Source organism: Falco biarmicus, chromosome 5 (assembly GCF_023638135.1).
Source record: "Falco biarmicus isolate bFalBia1 chromosome 5, bFalBia1.pri, whole genome shotgun sequence".
Lineage (NCBI taxonomy): Eukaryota > Metazoa > Chordata > Aves > Falconiformes > Falconidae > Falco > Falco biarmicus.
In genome coordinates, this window is record NC_079292.1 from 35,029,086 (window position 1) to 35,043,573 (window position 14,488).

General features: G+C 38.3%; 1 protein-coding gene across 2 annotated transcripts in view; it reads left to right on the forward strand.

Annotated features, from left to right (window-relative positions):
- Positions 1–14,488, forward strand: part of PTPRR (protein tyrosine phosphatase receptor type R) — a 148,351-nt gene that overhangs the window by 12,365 nt on the left and 121,498 nt on the right. For both annotated transcript variants that reach the window (XM_056341609.1, XM_056341610.1), the window contains exon 2: positions 1,576–1,880. In XM_056341609.1, coding sequence (XP_056197584.1) covers positions 1,576–1,880 — 305 coding nt within the window. The remainder of the gene's footprint in view (positions 1–1,575; positions 1,881–14,488) is intronic.

A 14,488-nucleotide genomic window follows, 5' to 3' on the forward strand; every position in this document is an offset into this window, starting at 1 on the left:
CTGCAAAATGCAGGATTCTGTGTTGTCTTCTTCATATTGCTTTTCTGCTCATGTATGTTACAAATTGCTTTACTGCCTACTGACATGGACCTGCTTATGGCAGAGAATGTGTTTCCCGATGATGCTTGGCAATACTGTAGCATGAATAAGGTATTGTCCTTGATTTTCCTAACTGAAATTTCTCGAGGAAATGAGGTCAACAGAATGTAATTACCTACACTGAGATCTCCTAAGGGCACTGGGTAGAGCTGTGCAAATGACTGATTATTTTGATTTGCTTACAGAAGCAAAAAAATCAGAGGCAAAAATCAGTCTGAATAGAGCAAAATGATTTATTGTTCAACCTGAATTGAAACATGTTGTTGGTTCTTAACTGTTCTTCACAGCTCATTATGAGAATTAAAATAACATTTATTTTATATATTTTAAACTAAAAATCAGCACAGAAATTCAACATTGCCATTAACTCCAACAGCTTCTCAAGAGGAAATTCCAGGCTGATCAGAGCAAGCTCTCTGGGTTCACTTCTCTTAGAACACAAAGTCCCTTTTGTAGCACAGTGGGTTTCTCAGAGCGCTCTTCCAGTAGATGACTAATGCAGTTTCAGTTACTTTTTGTCTGTAAAGGAGCTGATCCTTGCCTATTTTACTGCTCAGAGGGACAGCCCGTCTTCCAGACTAGAAGCTGAACTGGGCTGTTATAGCTGCTCTGTTCTTCATAAAGGCATGGAAGATTCACTGTGTTTCAGCCATTAAAAAAAAAAAGAAATTTAGTTCTGGTTCCTTTTGTAAAGGCATAATTAGAAAGTATTTTGACTATCAAAAGAAAACTTATTTATTACTAATACATAGTTTATTAAAACCATGTAATCTAAGAGTTCTTTGTGCCCAACATCAGGGTATGCAAAGTATGGCTAAATGCACACACCTGTATCTCCTCTGTAGCGAGCCAGGTGCTCTGTTGGCTGGCTAGGCAATGCTTGATGAAGGCTGGGTCATAACAAGGGACTGTAATGTTTCCTGATTTAAGCAGCTGAACAAGGAATGCAGAGTTATGATTATGGTCTCAGGCATCTGAACTTTACCTTTCTTCTTTTTCTTACGTGTTTAAGTCTGATTTTTGGATTTGGTTCTTGGCCTTTTCTCCTCAAATCCTCATATATAGAAGATGATCACAGCAATTCTCATATTTGCTATTACTGGGTGAATTGGAAAGTGGACTGCACATGTTTTCCTATTGGAGTTGATATCAATACAAAAGTTGGACTTGGCTCAGCGTGTGCTCTGCTCTTGCACATCATTTTTGAAATGTTGCCCTGGCTGGAAGTATAAATAACATTTTAAAAGACTATGTAAAAAGAAGTTTAAGAATGTGATACACTTCATGTACTTAGTAGACTGTCTGTAGTGTTAAGCTATTGCTATAGAAATTGCATTGTGGGTTTTTAAGGGAATTCTTATATTACACAAATATTCTTTCCAAATCTTGCAGAACCCAAAGATCTCGTCACATTTCCAGTGCCGTCTACAGAATATCCAAGAGAGACATTCTAAACTTATTCTTCTCTTTCTACAGGCTGCTTTTCTGGAGACAATGACCACTTTTTGGCAATTCATCAGCGAAAGAGTGGAAAGCCTGTGTTCATTTATCACCATGTGCAGAGTGTGGAGAAAAGTCTGGATACTGACAGCTATAAGAATTCCAAACAAAATTTCCATTCCTCTTCCCACACCAAAATAAGCAGGTTGCACCCTGCAATAATTGTTAAATCAACCTTCCCCAGACCTGCCTACGACCCATCCCTTAATCTGTTAGCTATGACTGGTCAAGATTTGGAAATAGAAAATCTTCCTATTCCTGCAACGAATGTGATTGTTGTGGTAAGTGCCTTTTTCTGGGTTCTGGAGGTGGTTTTTTGGGGGGTTTTTTTGTGAATAAATATGCCTGTAGGTAAATACAGACAGATTGTTATGTGGGGAATCGAAAGTTTGTGTTCCACTGTCTGGCTGGTCATTAAATCTAAATAATGACTGCACAACTCAAATCTCTTCACTTCAGTGGAATTTGCTTTCATATAGGCCCACAGTGATCAACAAGCAATCTGATGAACCCGTGGAAAATATAGCCTCTCTGTAGGTAAAGAACTTACCTTTACCTCCAGTGCATTTAGTCCTCTTGTCTTGATTGATGTTTGCACTGCTTTTGCTGCATGGTTTTTAAACTGATTCTGCATAGGGCACAAGAAAATGTACTTTATGGAACAATTCTACAGAGGCAGGGAGATTTTTAAAAGGCTGACACAAAGGTTTCATTCATTTCTATTTCCCCAGTAAATCCACCATAATGCTTACATAGTTGTTTGAAAATAAGCCTGTTTCTTGCAAAGAATAGGACCTGTGTTTTTGTTGGTGTAAGCCATACGTGCTCCTTCTGTGACCTGTGGGCTGGGACCGTCCTTGTTCAGTTAACTGTATGTGATCTTTCCCATTCTCAAAAAAAGTGATGGCAGTTCTCCCTCCTACAGTGGAGGGCACGTCAGTGGAACTGTATGTTGATGCCACCCTGCTGCATCCTCACGCTTCGTGCCAGTAGAGCCACATACTGTGAGTAGAGCTGTCCTCTGTGGAGTGCACGGCAGAGTCTGTATATGCTCTGCTCAGACACTGCTCTGCCTCACCCTGCTGCATAGGTAGCCCTGCTTGATTATGGAGAAGAGCACTGGGTTCATCCTTCTACTTCCTGGAGGGAAGAATAACCATTCATAATGGCTCACGTACTCATTAGAATGAACTAATAAAGATTAAACTGGAACAATGTGACTAATTACAATCAGCAGCTATTTGCCTAATTCTGTAAATTACTCTGTACAGAAGATGCTAGATTAAAAGAGAATGGCCTTTACAAACAAGGAAAGAAGATAGAGCATACAACATTAAGGCATGTTAGCACACTAAGTCTTTCAGGATCTTGTATGCGTTCCTCACACTGGTGGTACCTCTAGAGATCTGCCCTTGTGAACGCACCAAATGCGACAAAGGCTAGTGACACAGAAAAGAATAATCGGGTGAAAAAAGGCTAGTAATTTTATTAGTCTTACATTAAAGTTTTAACAGTTAAAAATACTATCTGGGAATTAGGCTCAAAACCTGTGCTCTGGACTTGTTGCGTCCCACATGAACAAGACCTCCTACTTTGAGATTAGATGGCTAGCATAGTTAGTGGACTAGATTCAGTTGTATGTAAGTGTCCGTATCAGAGCAAAATAAGGTTCTGACGTTCTTACTTCACCGGGGACATGCCAACTGTACACAGAGTCCCCAGTCAGCACTGACTGGTACTGATCAGGAAGAGGAGATGCCAAGCAAGCTGGATACACCTATGCCCCAAGCTAGTGTAAACTAGCAGGGCCAGCCTCATAGTAAAGGTACCTGCTCTCTTTCCATAGCAAGTATTATTTCACCCTCTGTGAAAGTGAAACCTTTCTGTTAGTGCAAGGAACTCAGAATATGCATGGCCCCTCATTTTTTCGTTAAATGATGCTGTTATTTATGGCCTGTTATTTTAGTAGAGCTTTGCACACTTCTGGAGTCAGTTCTCAGTTTGCAATGGAAGAAACCTGCAAAATATGCTGGGGCTACCTTGATTTTAAGTTGACTGGCTCTGTGCCTGCATTAAAAGCTAAATGAGGCAGAGTTTCAATTGGTAGTCACATAAAGAAAAGACCTATTAAATCTACATTAAGTTCTCATTAAGTGACCTCGGTCTGAAGCTTTGCTACTACATTTCTAGGATGGAGCTGCTGCTCTGAAGCCTTCTGTTCTGGCTGAGAACCATATGTGCTTTAAAGGGGGGCATAACAGCATGAGCTAATCACGACATGAAAGCTGTTTGTAGCTTGGGATCTTCAGCTGCCTCTGGATGCGTTGAAGGACAGTGCTTTTGGTTTGCTTTTAATGTTGTCCTTTCCAAAAAAGCCATTGGGGAAGCATATGTTTTAAAGCTGAGGTGCTGAGAGTCAGACAGCTCCTTGGACTAATCCCACCCTAAGAAATTTTGAAGATGTCTTCCTCCAAAGGGCAGCTGTCCCACAGCAGGGTGGCTGCCATAATCCAAGCACAGTCCTGCTCCTTCCAGGTCTCTGCACTTCAACATTTTGTTTCTCGCTCTTGAATGTCACCTGAAGTACGTTGTAATGTTAATGTCATTGCCAGGGGAGTCTTGGTGTTTTGTTTGGTTTTTTTGTTTGTTTGGGGGTTTTTTTTGTTGTTTTGTTTTGTGGTGGTTTTTTTTTTTTAAACGCACATATATCACTCCCTCTTTGTTTCAAACTAGCATTTACTGCTTGTTGCTGCTTTTCAGTTTTTATCATACAGGGCGAGCAGCAACATTTGTTGTTTTGCCCTGGCTGACCCTTTTTGTTCCAGCCTTTAGCAATGCTGTTGGTTGCTCAACTTGAAAGGGCAATTGCTAGTGTTAATGCTTCCAGTAATCCAGTTACATGACTAGAGCACATTGTGATTTAGTATGAAAGCCAGCAACGGGGGTTATTTTTTTGAAATAAATCAGTGCTGTTGTGTCTCTGCAGAGGGGAGGAAACTGAATTAAATCTAATTTCAGTGTCTTGAGGTCCATTTTCTTCATCATCGAGGTAGAAATGTAGAGTGAAAAGATGCTTAATGTAGAATTATTACAAGGTTACATTTTGTGCTAAGGACTGGACCATCTGATAAGCAAAATGTTGCCAATGCACAGCAGAGTGCTATGAAGCCAGGAATTCTGCAGGTATTGTGTCAAAAAGTGATGTTTTGTGACTATCAATAAAGAATGCATGCTAAGCAGTAATTTTACTGAACCTGGGGAAATTGTAGTGCTTGTTTGCCTAAGGAGCAAGGATTTATTTTCTGGGAGTGAGTTTTAAATAACTAACAGAAGCCTTTCCGTCACGTTACCCAGTGTTAAGTTCCTGTTGGTTTGGGGTTTGGTTGTGTTTTTTTTTGTGTGTGTGTCCGTGTGTGTGTGTTCAGTGCACATTGTTTGCTGAGGGAAGTGAGGACAATCCAGAGCTCTTAGAAGCATTTTGACTGTTCTATAAATGCCTTAGCGCTTACCCATATGTTCTGTTTAGCTGTCTCTCTAAATGATGTGTGTCCAACTCATATTAAAATTGCTTGGTTAACATATGGAATTATATACTTTTTTGTAATACTCAAGAGTTTTCTATTTGTATGGGTTTATTTTGGATCTCAGAAACTACACAATCATCCAAGATATTAGAGAGTTAGTAGTGAAATGATCAAGTTCTCCAAATGTCTATTTGTGTTTATTCCAAGTCTTTCCAATACTGAATGTGAGGACCACCAAGGTCAAGGCAGTACGTGGAAAGTAGAAGTAGTCTGTGGATCCAACTACTTATGATTAAAAATGTTACTGTCTAATGCACTTGTTAAAAAATGCACATACATATGTATATGTAGTTAGGGATGAACTTGAGAGAAAAGCAGAAGGACTTGTAGTGAAGGTTACAGCTCACACTAGGTCTTAATTATCTCCTCATGGAGGTGCTAAAGCATCGTCCCTTGTAGCCTGCCAGTATGGTATGTCCAGAGTCTCTGTTGGGCACACAAATGTGTTGTACTAGGACTGGGCCAAGCTCCTCAGATGCTTTTTTCACTTATATCCCGTGAAGTGTTTCAGAAATGTAAAGGTAATAAATTTGCTCAATATATCAAAATTTTCCCTTTCACACCTTGGTATTACTATATACCTTCTTATATAAATGTGAAAATCTGTCTCTTTTTCTGTTGCTTGGAAACTCTACAGTAGCATTAAATTCAGCACATCAGTTTTGTTTGGTTTACATGAGTTATTGAACTGAGTTGATTTAATTAGAGTTTCTCTCAGCTAATGTCAATAGGATGTAAGATTCACAGACAGCTACAGAGCTTATGTTGCCTTTTGCATAGCATTTTGCATAAGGCTGAATGGCTCAGAACTATACCTCTGCCATACCATTACATCTATTTTGTCACCAGTATTTGAACCGTCTGCCTTCAAGCACACTGAAGAGCACAGTGCTAGTGATACTAGTGCTTGGAGAGAGGGTTCAGTGGAAAAGTCCACAAATGTATGTTTCTATAAATAGATAGATAACCACATGTGAACTAGGTATTCAAGCTTCAGTATAGGCAGTGGAAATCTAGCCTATTGGTAGTCTATTAAGCTATCTAGCACATTTCTAAACAATTTCTGGGTTATCGGGAAATTAGTATAGATCAGGGACCATATCCAAAGTCGATGTGGTCATCCTGTTTTGGAGATGAGTACTGACATGGGCCATTTCCACATCAGTTTTCACACTGCCAGAGAAAAGTATCAGACACATTTCATCTGCTAGTAGAATGTAGCCTTGATGTCTGCTTCAGGGTGAACTGACTATTTCCCTAATCCCAAAGGGTTGTAGTGACAAGATTTCTATTGATGATAGTGGGTGCTTAAGCAGCAACTGCACACTGACTACTTACCTATTTGTATATATTCATACACATACAGAGATATGTATGTTTAGTGCCGTCTTAATCTGGAGCTGATCCCAGCTTAAACAACACATTTTATATTTAAATAATGTGGAAATCCTTTCCAAATCTAGGCACAGTTCAAGTAAGTGTCTTCTGGGTGGCTTTGGGTAGCTGAAAACCATGAGGCTGTGAAACCACAGCAGAACTGCTTTTACGCTTACGTCAAATTTATCCCATAAATAATGCTGTATCCTCTTGTCTAGTTTTGCTCATACTACATACTCAGAGAAGATGCATCTTTTACTTGCTTACTGACATGGCCTTACACGTCTAAGTTCCCCATTTCCTGATGCAGCAGGTTTAATTACAAATGTCAAGGCCCAGAATTTTCTTTTCCCTATATCTTATTTCATTATTCCCACATCTTTTTTTTTTCTGCTGGAAATGTCTGTTTTTCTAATTCTTTGTACTTTCTATGAAACCATGGTTTCCATGTGGAATGTCATCCCTAAGGCCCTGTAGTAACATACAGCATGTCCTGATCTCTCTTCCTTTATGTATCCACTCAAGACTTTTGATGCAAGACTTGCTTCTTCCTTTTAAAGATCAGCCAAAGAAAGGGAACCAGACTACAAAATAACCCTACTTTCTGAACATTGAAATTGCCTCTACTGATGGGCGTTGTTGGAGTACCATAAGAACAACTGTATGAAGAGAGCTTGATAAAAAGGTGGGGGCATCCAATCCCTCCAATCATTTCCAGTTTTTTTTAAAAAAAATCTTATAGGTACATTTTTTTGGAGACACTTAATATAGTTTTCTACTCATAAAAATGGAACAACGTCTATGGAATTTGCTTTTTAATTTTCTTCAGATGAAAAATGCATGTTTCTTCTCAGTGGTATTTTGGTAATATAAGATGCCCTCTTTTTCAAGGCTAAGTCACGAAGTTTTACTGAATGAGAGGAGTAGGACACAGAGGGCCCTCTGAGTCACAGCACCAAGCTGTGTGTGATCTTTCTGTGTACCAGAAGGTAAATGACCTGAGAATCCCAAGAAGAGAAGATGCTCTGATAGGTTATTAGTGAAAAAACATTATTTCAGATTTCCCCAGCTGTCCACTCCACTGACTGTTTTTTCGTAATCTCTTACTGGTTTTTTTTTCACTGATATTGGATACCTTGCCTTGAAATAAGATAAAGTATCTTCCTTTTTTTCAGTTGTTCTTGTTAGGAGCTCTTCTCTCTTTCAAATACTGTGGCAGCCTTTGCTGGCACAGCATCCACCCAGTTAACTGGCCCAGTAAGGCCATGGCAAACAATCCGCAAAGTTACATTCAAATGATTCTGTCTCAGTCTGATAAAAACGCATATAAGCCTGTGAGAATCTTTGATAGCTGAGAGTGATCCATTAGACCAGAAATTTAGGACTGCTTTTAAGAGACCACAGACCAAAAGTCATTCTTTGTTTGGGAGGGAGAGGAGGGAAGAGGAATGGATAAGGCAGAGGATGTTCTTACAACAGTTCTGCAGCAAGTGGCTTGTTGTTGCTCATGAATTGTTTGCCTTCCATCATCTGTTGCGTGATACGTTGTACTACAGTTAGTTTGGAAGTTATTTGAAATGGTAATTTTATCTTCCTATTACACCCTGTACAGTAATGTCCTAATTTTCACTGGGATAGATGTAGATGTATGTATATATAGTTCTATCTGTGGCTAGATGTAGTTATACTATATTATAATAATAGAAGTGACTAAGGAGCTTCTTTCTGAATACTGGATGAACCTGGGGTCTCAGCCTTGAGTCTGCCAGATTCTGACTCCAAAGGCCATTTAGCTTCTGGTGTGCAGAAAGACCACACACAGCTTAGCTCTGGGACTCAGAGGGCTCTCTGTATCCTACTTCTCCCATTCGGTAAAACTACCCTAAGCTCACTCCCTCTGTAGACCCTGTGAGGAGGTGATCAAAATACTTTTGAAAGTATATTAAGCTACAAAATGAGGTGAGAATAAGGCAAAAAATTATGAGTGAGGAGAACAAGTAGTCCATAAAGTGGCAGGTCAACCAGTGCTGGGGCAGACAGCCAAGCTAGCTGTCTATGAAACATAACACAAAGTCAGATGTCACTTTTTGTGACTTTAATGTCTGTTACTGCCAGCCTGAGAGAGGGATTGGCACTGGACCAGGCAGAGGAGGCATAAAGAGAAAATCATGCCTCTGCAGTGACTTCTCAAAGGAGCCTCCTGAGGAGTAAGATCTCAACATCCAGTAAGGTATCAACTATGTCCCTCTCCATTTCCAGGTCATGTGTTTGTCTGATGCTTGGAACAACAGAGGATAAGTCCCATACTAATAGACAGTGAAGTTTTAAGACCTTATTATAAATACAGTGCTGAATGGCTACAAGCTCTAAATGTTAGTCACACATTACAACAGTGGGCAGTATCAATCAGTACCCATAGTGAGATTGTTATAATCACTATTGTGTTCCTTTGCACTTTATATCATGACCCCAAACATCAGGTCTTCCCAGTATTTGGCATCTAGACTCACATCCACCTTCTAATGAGAATGATGCTCACCGTTATCTCAGTCCTTTCTTAAGTAATTTTACTAGACATAACATATTTGCAGCAAGGCTTGCAAATAGACCTGGTAGCCTGCAGCTCTGTCATTCTGGATTTTGTTTGCACAATGAGATCTAGAGAGTCTGCATTAGTTGGCCTCATTTGCTTGCTGCTTCCTTCTGTGCACTTCAGCAGGGATAATTGCATGCTGAACCATTATCATGGTATTGTGTTTGCTGTCAGTCTTTGTGAAAAACAGGAAAGATTGCATTAGGTTGTAACATGCACTAAAATCTCCTTAAGGCACTTGTTATATGACTTGCAAAATGTTAAAAAAATGGTGGGATATTCAGCAACCCAGTGTTTTAATCAATTATCTTACTGCTAGCAACTTTGGGATTATTTTTCTGTAACATTCAGTGGGATGATAAACTTGCACAGAAGTTAGTCATATCTTTCACAAATTGTCCAGATCTTTATTGGTCACAAAGTTTTCTTTTCTCTGCATTTTTTAATTAAGGGAACATGTTTCTTGAAGTCATTTAATTTTTTTCATAAGCTGCACAGTTAAATGAAAAATGGATTTCAGGAGCAGGCATGTTACATGTTTTTAAGCTGAAGCCTAAAGTTTCATTGGCAGCATTGGCAGTTAGCATTGTGCAATTTATCTGTGAAAAAGCGTCAGCTGTTCCATACTTCTTCTTTCAGCTGCATATTCCTATCACTGGCCCATCCCAGCTATAAAGTAGACACTTACATGTAGCAGAACAGAATCTACCTATGTTTTTCCATTCTTCAAATTATTGGGTTTTGTCCTCCAGGAAATTCCTTATTGATTTTTTAATTTTTTTTTTGGGGGGGGTGTGTTTGATTATTTTTTTTTTGGTGGCAAAACAAGAGATTTTCCATGAAATTGGATAGAATTCAGCCACAGTTGCAGCCAAATCAAAGACCTTCACTTTTGCTTAAGCGTTTTCAAGATACCTCAGTTGTTCAGAGGAACTCACATGTGGAGAAAGACTGTTTACCCAAATGTGGGAGTCCTGCCTCAAAGCGTTGCTCTAAAGGAGGTAGAGGCAAAACCTGAACCTGAGTCTTTCTCATTTCACTGAACTAAGGGGTACAGGGTACCACTTACCTCATATTCACAGGTGAAAGTATTTGTTTGAACCAAAACACATAGTTTCAGCAAACTGAATATTCAGAGAAGTGTTTATCTTGGGCTGATCCAGTACAAATTTCTTGTACGTGTTTTGAATTGGTTTCTGAAATAGGGAAAAACCCCACAAACAAGCCCCCCCTGCTGCCTCATTATTGCTTACATGACTGCATTTATTCCTCTGATTGAAGTAGGCTAATGTATCATTTCTGTGCCATGCTATACTGAATTCCACGAGAAAAGACCCAGAAATTTTGACATCAGTGGATTTTCCATCCTTGCTCTTTGTTTGACCTTTTTTATGACAGTGCCCAAACTGCATTTTGGGTGTTTCAGCATTCAGCTTTGGAGGTAGCCTTGCACTCCTCGCCAGTTGTAACCGCACTGACTCCATTACCCTGAACAGTACAGCAGAAATTCAGGAGATTTCTATACTGCTATCAATGTTCTGTGTTCCTTTTACAAGTGGGCTGAAACCTATTACTGCCTAAATATGACTAAGGAAAGGGGAGGTTTCCTGGCACACGGGTTCTCGGTGGAATCACACATGCTTGACATTCAAAACCATACGAACAAAATGGCTGTGCTGGGGTCATGACACATGACACATAAACAATTCAGTCACTACTTCCCGCAATAAATATATGCGTTGTGTTGATAATGTTCAGGAATAAAGACTGAAGAAGAACTTTTTCTTCTTTTTTTTTTTTTTTAATCCCTTAGTGCCCTCAGAGAGCTATCTTTATGAAAACCGAAGTCCCCTACAGTGACATTTAAAAGGCAGATAAAGGGCACTCAGATAAAAAGACAGCATGTGTTTCCTTATCTGTCAGTGTTTTGTTGGATCTGGCAGTTCAGCTTCTGGAATAATCCTTTTGGTTCTTCATTTCTGACATTGTTAGGAAAAGTGACAGCTTCTGTAAAGTTCCTCAATACATGGTTAATAATGTGTTCTTGTATGTAACCCTTTAAATATTAAACCTTATAAAAATTGCCTTTGAATAAGAAAAATAATAATTCTTTGTACCATCGCCACATTAATTTGTGATGCTTTTAAAACACAGTGAAACAGACAAACATTATTAGGCAGTAGAAGATGGTCTTTTGAACACACTTTTTATAATGCTTCATAGATCAAGAATTACTGCACTTCAGCATCTCTTTTGCAAAAAATAAATATTGAATTCTGAAATGAAATGCACAAGCTGGGAGGATATTGGAGTTTGAAAGGATTGCATAGCTGTCAACTGAATGATGTTTTTTCAGTCACCTCAGTATTAAAACGGTTCATGGAAAGCGGAATAAGCCAGGGAGGTAAGCAGAGAGGTACAGAGCCTTTGTCTGTCTTTGTTGTGGTTGCTAAAAGCATTTAAGTAATGTTTTGCTGTCCTTCCTTTGAAGGTCAGTCATGACTGACAGTTTGTAATGGAGATAATTCGTATTTGGCTCTGCACCACAATAAACCAGCAGAAAATTCTTTTAGTGGATACAGTGCTCTGAATCGAGTATATAGTAGGAGCATCATGAAAAGTGTTGAGGGTATATAACCAGACTGCTAATACAATGGCGTTGAATAGTGTAGGAAAGTGGTTGACTGCATATGTTTTATCTGTGTTTATTTAAACATAAATTGAAACAGATTTACATTTCAGCATTTATTAGCTGTTGGAGAATAATAGTGGAATGTCTGCTTTGTACAGACTGGCTGAGGACACACATTCTCCTTGGGAATGGTCATTCTGTAATAAACTGTAGCACAGAAATCAATGACAATATAAATCAAGATTTTTAGATTTACGATATGCTAAAGTAAATCTTGCTTGATTTACACAATGCCATTGATTGAATTTAACTTCATGGGTTCTGCCCATTTTCCTGTTGGTGTTTTTAGAATAAGAGGTTATCTTTTTGCTGATACTAATTGTAGTAGTAATCTTGTTTTCTTTTTGAAAACATACTGAGAGAAATAAGGGTCATTTCTGTTACAGTCCTGTGGTGGTCTGGCAACACTTACAGCTTTCTGCACTGTTTAGCCAAATTGTTGCTGATATGCTTTCTTTGTGCAACGTGTAATGTATTGTCTAATTAAGAACACAGCTCTGGAGGCTAACCTTTACAAATAGAGATATTTCAATTTCATGTAATAAAAATTATTTCATGTTATAACATTTTAATTTCAGGTACTGTACCATGCAGCTCTATAGTAGTGCAGTCTTCTGAGTTTACAGGTCATTAAAACACAAATGTTTTAGGTTAGTGGAAGAATGACCTTAAAGACTGCACTGTTAGAGCTTTTACATTCTTCAGGCAAAGTAAAGCTAAACCAGCATAGAAATTATATTCCTTGTCCTAAGGTGATGATGAAAAATAAGCATGAAGCAGATGCTGTTGCCAAAACCTTTCTCATAGGCTTTCTCTGGAATGGTGCTACAGGATGCTGTGGCTTTGCCTAATTAGCCACAGAGAAAGTGTATACAGGCAATAGACATTAACTTGAAAATTACAATACTCGCTCCCTTTCTTCCACTATTTTCTGTTTAAACTATAGCTACACTACGTAAAGGCCTCTCCCCTTTGTCCATTGCCTACTATGACATAAACTTATTTTTAAGCGTTTCTAGATTGACCATGGTAGAAAGACTCTGTTAAAGGATGGATGGGATGGGAGGAGGAAGGTGATTATTAGCTGTAGGAACACCTCTCTGGCATGCTGTATACATACTTTTATGGTTGGAACAAGAGACTATTGACTGGAGTTGGGAGAATAAGGAAACATAAACTGAAATTTTAAAAGACCACCCAGATAATGAGATAGCAAGAAAGCTATTGAATGTTGTTCAAGAAAACTGTAAAAAAACCCCCACAAACAAAAGAACAAGCAAACAAAAAAAAAACCCACCCAAAACCACTGACCCCTCTAGAAATAGGTAATAGGACAACAATTAAATAGATAATTTGAAATCCATACGCTAAATAAAAAAAATGATTGTAGCTTTAATTTCTAAATATGCTTCTTAAGAATCTGCCTGAAAATTGATATAACCTTTAATGAGATAACTGTAACGTGAGTCTTTCACTAATGAATGAATTAGAAACCATATGAAAGCATTAAGTAGAATAATAAATGTACCATACACAAAAGTAGGACATCCATAAATCATGTATGATGTCCCTTCTCATCAGTTCTTGGCTCTTTGAGTCTTATTGAGTCTAATTGAAAGCCAGGGTAGCTGGATATTAGAAAAACTAGATTTGTTAGTCAGATAATAGACAACTTTCATTAAAGCATTAATTAATTTTAGAAGGCTGAGGGCCTGATACATTAAAAATACTTGCAAAGCAGTGCTACTTTAGTCATATTTTTTTCTATTGTAATTACTGTCTTCCTCTGGTCAATGAAAGTTATTCGTGTTCTACTTTAACTTGCTCAGCAAGCATGATAGGATAGTATTGTGTTTATCAGATTAAGTCTTGTCTTGCCCAAACAATTCCAAAGGCTTCAAATGGCTTCATGATCCAGGAACAAAAGATGGCTGTTCTTACAGTAAATGTGAGTGAGCTTTCTTCCTCTTTCAAAGGCATAGATTTAGAGTACCTGTGTTAAGTAGTTCATTCTATGCACAGTCCTTCATGCCAGCAGAGACAAGGGAACACCACAGAAAATACCTTTTTTCCTCCCCCCTTCCCCCCTTCACTTGTATTTAAACATGTTAATTTAAACTCTCTTTTTATCACCTTTAATGGTTTCCTTCCTGGAATCAAATCTCATTAAGATGATGGCCAAAATAAACATTTTGCATCACTTATGAGATGAGAGTACAGCATACATGCTGAAATTAATGTGAGACTCAAACAACAAGCTTGCTCTGCCAAAGTAATACATGTCTATGCCAAAATGACCAGAGTTGCTTTAATAAAATACTTTAGGAATTTTTTTCACAGATAAATGGATTTACAATATTGGTTCTAAAAAGTTAAAAGATCCAGTCTGACAATAATATTATTCAGTACAAATAGCACATCTTTGTGGTGGTGAAAAATATGCTAAGAAAAAGTAAAGATAAGGAGCTTATTTACAAGGATCCTATTTATTTCTGTCCAGGTGTTGAGTAGGATATTTTTATAATTATTTTTTCATTATTCAAAGTGAGGGACTAAGGGATGTTGTAGATAATGAAATAAACCTTGGTAATGTAATGTAACAATATAACAATTTAACATAGTAAGATCATGATGTAGATGTAC